Source organism: Cryptomeria japonica, chromosome 6, assembly GCF_030272615.1.
Source record: "Cryptomeria japonica chromosome 6, Sugi_1.0, whole genome shotgun sequence".
NCBI lineage: Eukaryota > Viridiplantae > Streptophyta > Pinopsida > Cupressales > Cupressaceae > Cryptomeria > Cryptomeria japonica.
In genome coordinates this window covers 502565331-502575899 of record NC_081410.1, presented here as the reverse complement: position 1 = coordinate 502575899, position 10569 = coordinate 502565331, and the positions used below count along the sequence as shown (strand labels likewise).

The following is a 10569-nucleotide window of genomic DNA, read 5'->3' as shown; positions in this document are numbered from 1 at the left end:
TAAATTAATATCTATTCAATAATAAATATTATACAACAATATATATTAATATAAATAAATAACTAAAAATAATCAAGATAATCTTCTCAGAAAGATTTTAAAATATTAAAAATAATTTAATTCTATCTTTAAAAATAATTTAAATTAATATATATTTTATAAATTAAATATTATATTATATTTTATAGTAGATTTTTAGAATTTACTAATTATAATAATGCCATATTAAATATTATATAAATAAAAATAATAAAAGTCAAACTATAAGATCTAATATATTTTAAAATTGCAAAAGAAGTCTAAAATTACAAAAATATATAGTCTAAAATTAGAAAAAAGCGTTATACAAGACGGACAATACAATTTTAATACATGCAGTCACCCAAAGTAATCTTAAGTTTTGTGTTTGTTTGGTCTACAGTTGACCAAATCTTCTCCTGAAATTAATCTTTAAAAAGCCATCATTTTCAGTAATTATTGATTGCGCTGAAAAATCTTTCTTCCGCACACCGCAAAAAACGACTTTCTGCTTTGAATATTCTCCGATTCAGCACAGTTTATAGATGGCAATCTTTACTCGCTGTATGAAAGTCGATAAGAAAGACGAGAAAAATTTCGAAGACTCGGACAAATTACATTTGCGATCAAGGTCCTCCAAGGAGTCGCAAAGCGCGAGCTCGAATCCCGTGCTCGCCTGTTTGCCCAAGATGTCATCGATCATATCTGGATATCACATGGCTTCAGTCAGTCCAGGAAGAGTAGAGTATGGCTGTAGAGCTAACAGAGCAGGTGGAATTAGACGCCCAATTTCATTAATTCCAAAGGAAGCCATGGAAAAGAAGAATGACCACAGGTTCGAACCTCAGGAGCCCACGTCTCCCAAAGTGTCGTGTACTGGGCAAGTGAAGAAGATAAAACAGGCCAAGCAAATACTAATGAGGTCTCAGGATCGACCCCCGCTGTCATCTCAAACGAGGCCCCTTCTATCGCCTCCCGGCGGCAAATTTTCCAAGATGAAATCTTTTTTCTCCGGCAAGAAAGTGACGGAATCGGCACTTTGCGAGTCCCCAGATCAGATTGCAGTAAATAATTGCCCTTCCCTTGGCCAGATGAAAAGGTTTTCCTCCGCTAGGCACTGCGATGCACTGGCAAATGTATGGACAGAGATTCACAACAATTGACAGAGAAATGTAGTGATCAAACGAGCGATGCAAATATATCGCATAATTGAAATGTAGAGTTTTACTCATAATTGAAAGGCCAAAGACTTAAATTAATTTATGTCGGTGTCAATGGATTAGAGACCAAGTCTTAACTCATTTTTCAAAGGAGGCTTTAATTTGATTTCTGTTGGTTTACTGTAATCCTTCAACGTTTGTCGGCCTCGTGCTCGGCGAATGAGTTTTCTTCACTTTTCGATGACAGAGACTTACGGCGCATGCTTTATTTGAATAAAAGTTTCAGTTCATTTGTATTCAAAATATCAAGAGTCAGAAGTTGGATTTTTCTTTGTGAATTAAATGCATGTTGTATATAATTTTAGTTTGATTTTTCCTCCTGAACTTACATGGATGTTATTTATAATTTTAGTTTGATTTTTTTATATTTTAAAAAGTTATATGCATATTGATTATAGTTTTTACTGATATATGCTTGCCAATTTTAACTGAATTTAAATAAAATATATTTTACGTATAAATCATTTATAAATAGAAAAATTTAAAAGTGAAAATGATTAAAAATATTAATATATAATATATTATATAATTATAATTAACATATTAAGAGAAATTATAAATAATTTATATATGAAAAAATAAAATTAAAATGATTAAAAATATTAATGTATTATATATTCATAATAATTGAAATATTTTCTTTTATATTTATATGAATATTATTTTAAAATATATATTTATGTTATTGTATAAATAGATGAAAAGATAAATAAGAAAAAAACAAGCATTATTTATTTTAATTTTTAATTAAGAATTATTTTATTTTAAATTTTATTTTTTTATTTTTTAGTGGATAAATTTCTTATATGAGTATTCATGCTTGAAAAATTGTCACACTATTTTCCCAAATCTTATAATTTTTTTTTAAATTCACAATCACAAAAAAATCACTCGATATAAATAAATTGACTATATACAAATTGTACTTTAACTTTACTCCACCTTTGTATATGCAATTTTCAAATATTTTGGTATGTTCATAGTTTGCTCCATTAAAAATACAACCATAAAAAATAACTACCATGATTGTTTCATATGCTTCAATTTCACTATTTCAACAAGTGCCAGTAGTGGACAGTACTTAGTATTTTAATTTAGAGGTATCCTTCTAGAGGCGCCTATTTTTAATTAATTTTTCAACATTAAACTACAATAGGCGCTTCGAGAAGGATACCTCTTGGGTTATTCTATATATATTATTAAATATATATAAGCTAGTAGCAATCGTGAATTGGAAGACATAATTCAATAAGGATTAGGGTTCATTAGGGTTTACTATTAGGGTTAGGGTTATAAATATGGTTTGCATCACTTATAGTTCTCGCTGAGCCTTTTGAAGCTGCACGGTTGGATCACAGAGACACAACGACCAATTTTAGTAAGAGATATAAAAATTTACTCTTGCGCCCGAGGTTTTCTTGTGATGGTGTTTGACACTTTTCGGATAGAAATGAGATTCTCTGTAATTACTAATAGAATTTCCAGCAACATTTGTTTATTTGGAGCCATGCATTCTTCAGTCAACCCTACTATTGAATCTTTTGATGCTACTCCTGTATAGGTAAAAATCCTCCATTATCCATATTCCTTTACAATTTTAGTTTGATTCTTATTTTGAAGAAACTGGAAACTCATTAGAAAAAAATTTGGGATCTCTTCCAATTATTTTCCACACCAGATTTTTTGGTATTTTGGTGGAATCAAATATTACTAAAGAAATCCTAGCTAAGATATGTTAAAAAATGGCTGATACGGATTGGATCCATCTTTTACATTATGAGGGTTTTCCCTTAAGTTATAGTAGATGTTTCAACATGGATCACATTGTTGCACATTGTACAAAGTACAAAATTTATTGTTCGAGACAAAATGAGGAAGATAAAAAAGAGAAAACTCCCTTAGCTGCTATGCCCAAAAATAATGTAGTGAATACATGCCATGTAGGTTCGCCAAAATCTGCATAGGCCCCAATTTGTTCCAGGTTGGAGCCTACTCCAACTAGCACGAAAATAGATAAGGTCGCTCCTTATCATTTGGCTTGTGTTGTCGTGATATATGAAGTGGATATTTCTGAAATTACATCTACAAATGGGACATGCAAGTCTGTAAAAAAATCAAAAGAGGTGGATGTGATTGCGACACCGAAAGATAATTGGACTGTAGTTTAGAGGAAAAGGAAGAAGAATGAGGGTGTTTTTAGCTTGTTGCAAATGTTCCAAAGGTTGAAGATTAATATGTTGATGATTCTGCAATTAAATAGACTCATTAATTCATATTCAACAAACCTACAATGTTGAAAACAGTTTAAAAAGTGAAATATGTCAAAACAATATCACATACCTCTATCTGACGTTGAAACTGAGTAATTCATCCCTTCTCTATCTGAAAAATGGATAGACCCATTAATTTGTTGATGATTCTGCAAATCAATAATGATTATTTTAAAATACAAAATTATTACATTTATATTTATAGCTATGTAACCATATTTAATATGATTATGTTCATTTCACACTTAGTAATAAAATTTATTATGTTATTTACTTTTCTCACTTTTTTGTATTAGTAAAAGTTGCACATTTTCATTTATTTGTATTTTAAAACCTAATAATTTTCCTAAACATTTTCTTAATAGTTGTTAAATATTTTTTTGGTGGATAAGAAAAATAAATTTGATAATAAAATTTAAACATGGTAAATATTATTTTAACATACCTAAAAAATTGCCAAAAAAATTTATTCAGATAGTGGATCCCAATAATCCACTAATAAGATGTAAAATTTGCAAGCCAATTAGGTTGGAGATAAATGATTTCTATAATTTAGAAACTTAAAAATCATGCATCTTAACTTTATAAAAATTAAAAAACATATATCAAACCAAAAATTTCATAATTTTAATTGCTGGAGAAACATTTCAATAATAACAAGTTAACAAAAAACAATGACAATCGATTGCAATAGTAATAGCCTAACGGCAAGTACTAATAAGCTCACCTATCTTTGATTGATTTTATGGACACAATTTTGTCATTTTGCACCGTACAAATAGGTTATATATTCCCCTTAATTGGTTCATTTTTTAAGAGTGTTATTTACATTTTTATTGCTATTCATACTGTCCTACATTATTAGTTTCAAAATTCTCTAATAAGTGACATTTTAATTTAACTTTCATATTGTAGGAATTCTATAGTGTATTTTTTGGATTTATAGGAATTCTATTGTGCATTATCCAAGATCAATCAATTGTATTTTCAAAAATTTTCTATTTTAGTTATTATAATATAATCACAATTTCATGTATTACATTGTTTATTTTATAGCATTTTAAAATCTATTTTAATAAGAATTTGATTTTTGCGAGTAAAACATGTTTACACATTGAATAAATTAAAATATATACTTAATTGTAGTAATAGAATATTTATTAATGTATAATTTTAACTTTATATGGTATTAGTAGGTACAATTATATTTCGGTTATTTATGTGAAGCTCTTTAATGACATTGCTAGACAAGAAAGTAACTAATACGGAGTTGAAAAGTATTATTTTTCTTTTTATTATTTTATGGGGTCATCGTAGAAATAAAATGATAATGATAATACCCTATTTTTCATATTTTAGGGTCAACTTTTTATAAATATGTTAGAAATGAGTAATGCCAAGAAAAAAAGATAGGAACCTACTTGTCACCTTCTAATAACTATTTTTGAGGGACATTTCAAGATCATCAAATACATTTCTAGATATATTTTGACTAGAGATCATTCATACATACGCTGGATGAAAATGTGCTAATATACAAGTGCATTTTGAGTTCATTTGTGTGAGATTTTTGTCTTTGACCTCTCATGATAGATCATAATAATGCTTTATTAATTTTTAAACAATATTATTTGGTGTCTGTTAATTTGTATCAAATGAATGGGACCTAAAGAATCTCACTAAATTTCACAATTTTTGAGCTCTCCTCTTGGTTCTTATCCAAGCAATTAATTTTCCCTCTATACAACACTCAAGAAGTAACAAAACCATCACAACATTGTCAGAGTAACTTCCCCATTAAGAGTCATGTACAATCCAATTCTCATAATCATTAAAATTAAAAATATACCAAAAGTGGGATTTAGAAAAGTATTCTTTAGACCCAATATTAAATGTTTAAAAATTATGATGCCAAATAATCTTATAGATAATACTTTGAAATCAAACTTAGATATTTTGTAAATGCATACTTTTTTTCATTCCCCTAAGATAGACAATGGCTACACAAGATATATTATTTTAATTTAGAGTTTTTGAACCCTTAATTGGATTATTCTTGTAACTCCAAAATAAAAAAAATTGCTAAAAATTAATCTTTCATCCTTATAAATTTAGAAGAAACAATGTACAAATTTATAATAAATTATATTGAACTTCTACACTCTCCTATTCTAATCACATGCTTCTTTATAATTTCCAATTGATATTAGTCTTTATTATTTCCTCTCCTTGAGACAATAGACTCCTTATCAATTTATAGTGAGATTTACCTCATATTTTATTTTTTCTAAAGATGATATTTCCATCCTTACAAAGCAACAAATTATTGTAAGATAGTTTTTCTCTTGACTGGCTAAGCCCAACCAATTGTTTGATACAACTTTGCAATTCAATCACTTAGGTTTTTAGTTATGTTTTTTTTTAATCTTTTGGATTCCTCCTACCATGGAATCCACATTGGACTTAAGCTCATTGATATCCTTTTCCTTGGTGTAATTCCCTAGATTTATAGTTGTCCACTAATAATTCAATGGGACTCATATTAGTTGCATCTTTTTGAACTAATGGTGTAACAAATTGAGCTACTTGGAACCTATAGCATCTTTTTTTATAGATGATATGCTTCTATCTCTTTTCTTAGAAATTTTTATTTCTATCTTTTATATAATACTTTTCAATTTTATTAAAAATAGTTTAATTTGTAGCATGCAATAGCATATGTTCACTAACCAAGATGGGGTTCTTGTATCTACTTCTACATTTGGGTGTTTCTCTATTACATGTGATATGATTTTGCTCCCTAATTTCTTAGTTATGACCTATTATTGATGAATTTGTTTTTCTATAGCTTTAGAACTTACTGTATATCATTTCTCTTTTAAAAGGTGAGATTCAATAGACTTTGTTCTCTACTACTTTGTTCACTCTTGGCAAATCTTCCCAATTAGTAGGTACCTATGTTTTAGTGCTTATTTATTCCTTGGGAGGTATATCTTGATTTATTTTATTTGGGAACTCTTTATTTGGTGTTAGATCTTCAATTGGTTGCACATTATTATCAAATTTTTGGGCCCCTTCAATTACAACTTATATTTATTTTTTAGGTTCCTATAACTCTTAAGGAAATTCTATGACAACGTCTTCAATTATTTTAGAAATGGTTTAAAAAATTTGATCATCAATTCTATCTTGAGGTTCGTTTCTTTTTATAACTTATGAAGCTTCCATTGATCTTGCAATCGACTACCACTATAAATATTTCGAGTGAAACATTTTTCTCCCTTTTTCAAATGGATATTTTTGGCATTTTATCTATGAGTGGAGTCTGGATAACTAACATTTATTTTAATATATACTACAAATTTATCCTTAGCTAACTATATCTTCTTCATTGCTTCTATGATCCTTATAGTTTTTAATATTGTGGGAGTATATGTAAGATTTCTCTTAAGAGGTGAAGTAGAAGGTGTTCTAATATCTACTTGTTTACTCTTTCCTATGGGCTCTTTACCTTTGTTTTTTTCTATTATTTGGATTGTATATGTTACTGTAGACAACTAAATCTATCTATACTCAACCACATTTGACTTTCCCCCATTCTAAATAATTTAATTATTTAATTAATCCTTTATCTTTACCAATTACCTTTACTTAATTAAATTTATATTTATTTAAATCGTTCTAAACATTATCACCAAATCCTCTGACTAAATCAATTTATTAATACGTACTTAATTAATTGATATATGATTGTTAATCTTTATCATAATTTTTCCTAGTATTTAATTCCACCTCACCTTCAATCCTTGACAAATCAATTCTAGCCATTGAATCTAGCTGCATCAATCAAGATGTAAAATTTCCATCATATGACAAAAGTTCATGCCCTCATGTTTCTCAAATATGTATGAGCATGCAAAGGTCACCTCATAGCCACCCTACCTTTTACACATGTCATAGACATGCTACTTTCCCAAGACACCCTAATTACTACACATGTTGTAGACATTTCACTTTCATGAGATTCCCCATGAGATCTCACACAAGTTTGAGCACAACTAGCTCTAACATCTATGACACATGTCATTCTTATGCCTTCTTCTTATGAAACTTGTCACAAGGCTAATCCCTCAATCCATTCCATCTCTCTCAATGAATCCCATCCATCCATTTATCATGACATCTTGGTCATAGATTCTATAAATTGAGGCCTTTGCTCTTATTTTGATCATCTTCTATTATTTTCTCCTTAAGTTGCTATTTTCTTTAATCAATATGATATATAGGAAAAGTGATCCTTAACACATCCATTAACATAGCATCAAATATTTTTCCCAAACAAAACTAGAGATGGATGAATGAGATTGGATACTTTAACAAGGAAGAGACACATTGTCCTAGATTCACTCTCTTGCTATTGATTGTAATGTGATCAAATTTGATTAAGTATGTGCATAATAAACTCAGCTAAAGTGTGGATTTCAATTTTCACCTCGCATAATTTAAGGTGTGGGGAGGATTCTATTTTAGAAAGGATAGATAGATTTCTTCTTTCTAACTTTTGGATTGGAAATAGCTAAGCTAATTCCTTTGAGATCGTAAGTTGGAAAGGTTCAGTTCATTACCCTATCAATTTCTCTTCCTCATTTTTCTCCTCATCTAAACATCCCCATTTTCAATTTTATCTTATCCATCTTCATGATTCAAATCTACATCAGTTGGTAGAGAAATGGTGGTTAGAAGGGAAGCCCTCCTTAAAAAATGCCATGTTTTCATTTTTGAAAAGGCTCCAATTTGTTAAATACAAGCTTAAGAAATGGAATAAGTATTATTTTGGTAATCTTTATTTTATGAATAACTAGGTTGAACAAGATCCACTTTAATAATTAAGGAAGATGGAATGACAATAGATTTGTTATAGGAAGAGACTAGGTGTTCCAAGGAACTTATTGAATTGTAGCTACAAGAATAGGTTTTCCATTAAAAACAATCTTGTATTTATTGGCTTCAGAAAGGGGATATGAGTACCAATTTTTAAAGGAGAAAAGAAGCGGTAATTTCTTGGCCCCTCTTGGCCACTCTACGAGAATAATTAAAATATTTCCAAGCTATTTCTAAGGAGGTGGTCAAGTTTTAGTTTTCTCTATTCATGGATTATGGTCTTCAAGTTGTGGATGAGGGGAAATTTGGTCTTAGATTGTATTCCTCCTCTAGTTTCAAGTGAGATGAATAGTTTTCTCTTCACAACTATATATTTGAAGGAGCTGTATAATATTATGTTTTAGATGAAGAAAGGCAAGGCTCTTGGCACTAATGGCTTCCTTATAAAGTTCTTTTATGAGTTTTTGGAGACTGTTTGATTATATTTGATAGAAGTGGTAAAAGAATCTTAATCTAATAAGTAAATGTTCAAATCCATAAATTTCACATATCTTGATTTAATTTCTAAAAAGGAAGGTTCCAATTCCTTGGATCATTTTCAACATATTACATTTTTGTAGTGTGACCTTTAATATAATTGCTAATCTCCTTCCACAAGGTTGACAATTGTTTGGTTTCTTTGATTTCCCTAGAATAAGGAGGGTTTTTTAAAGAGTTATAGGTTATAGATGGATCAATGCTGGTTCCCAAGACTATCAACTCTATGCATTACTCTAAAGATAAGGTCTTTGGAATCGGGGATCACTGAGAGGTGGGGGGGAGGGGGGTGAATCAGTGATCTATCGGTTAGAAAATCTTCAGACTTAATTTTAAACCACCTGAAGCATAAACATGAAATTGAAATGAAGGAACATAAAACAATAAACCACAAAATCATAACACCAGATTTTTTACGTGTAAACCCAAATGGGAAAAACCATAATGGGATTTGAACCCACAATATTATTCCACTATGGCTACTAGAAAAACAATATTACAATATGGGGAATGCACAAGCATTCAGGAATAGTTCCTAGAGCTCACTGCTCAAATACATTAAGGGATACAACCCCGAAAGGTTCACTGCCTTACAAAACATATATAGAGTTGAATTATAGTGAATGAACTCTAAAATAGCATCAATCTATGCTTGGATGAGTTCTGGTTAATTTCCATATACACTGGCTGAATCACCTCTCTTGTGCTGCTTTGTTCTGCCCAGTTCACTGTCTCAGTTAGCTACTAGATCAAGAATGCACATGTGAAACTACACCCAAATGGATTCTTCATCACCACTCACTCACATACAATCATATCCTTAACCAAAAAGATCATCTACACTGGTCTTATATATCCACAATCATAAAATAGATCATTTACCATGTTGGCCCACTGATGTAACATGTAGTCATATGTTGAATTGACCAAATTACCAAATATTAATTCGGTTCACCAAAATAAAAATAAAATGATGTCTCTATGTTGGCCAAATCATTCTAAACATGATTCATAGCTCCGCAAGCACTGGTAAGCTTCCAGACCAAAACTACTATGTTCATCCTGAAATACTGGTTAACTGGCTACCGATTGACATCCTCTTCCAAAAATAAAGATCCTTGATTGCCGGATGGGAATCTCATGAAGAGTTTCCATCAATGACAACCCTAGACCAATAATAAACCATCAAAAGCCACCAGATGAGTGTTAATTGCCAACAATCTCCCCCTTTGGCATTGATGTCACACTTGTGAAAAATGGCTAAGTGTTGAGAACTATACACCGGATCATAAGAATTTCTAAGGCTCCCCCTTAGACAAAGAATTATGAAAAATGTAATTACTGTAATTACACTCTTCTATACATTTCTAAGGCTCCCCCTTCGATAAATTTTTTTGAAACCTGTAATTACTGTAATTACACTCTTCTATACTTTAGTACATTTTTCACCTTTTTCTCTCCCCCTTTGACAACAATGCGAAAGATGGGGTGTTATTCAAAATTTGTATATAGAGATACCTATTGGAGACTTTACAAACACTTGAAGATACCAGAAAAAATGGTCTTCAATAATCCTAGGTGAGTGTCCCACCCACTCTTCAAGTTATCTAGGACAGTAATGAATGCACTAAATATAGTTGCAT

The 10569-nt window shown here is 30.1% G+C and overlaps 1 protein-coding gene across 1 annotated transcript; it reads left to right on the top strand.

Moving 5' to 3' along the window:
- The first annotated feature begins 494 nt into the window (after positions 1-494).
- On the top strand, positions 495-1548 carry LOC131052873 (uncharacterized protein At1g76070-like). Its single transcript, XM_057987517.2, has one exon. It carries the CDS (start codon positions 564-566, stop codon positions 1179-1181), a length of 618 nt encoding a protein of 205 aa, XP_057843500.2. The 5' UTR covers positions 495-563; the 3' UTR covers positions 1182-1548.
- Positions 1549-10569: the final 9021 nt, after the last annotated feature.

Excerpts from the sequence above, each read along its gene's own strand:
- LOC131052873 (XM_057987517.2), top strand. The coding sequence starts at position 564 with ATGGCAATCTTTACTCGCTGTATGAAAGTCGATAAGAAAGACGAGAAA.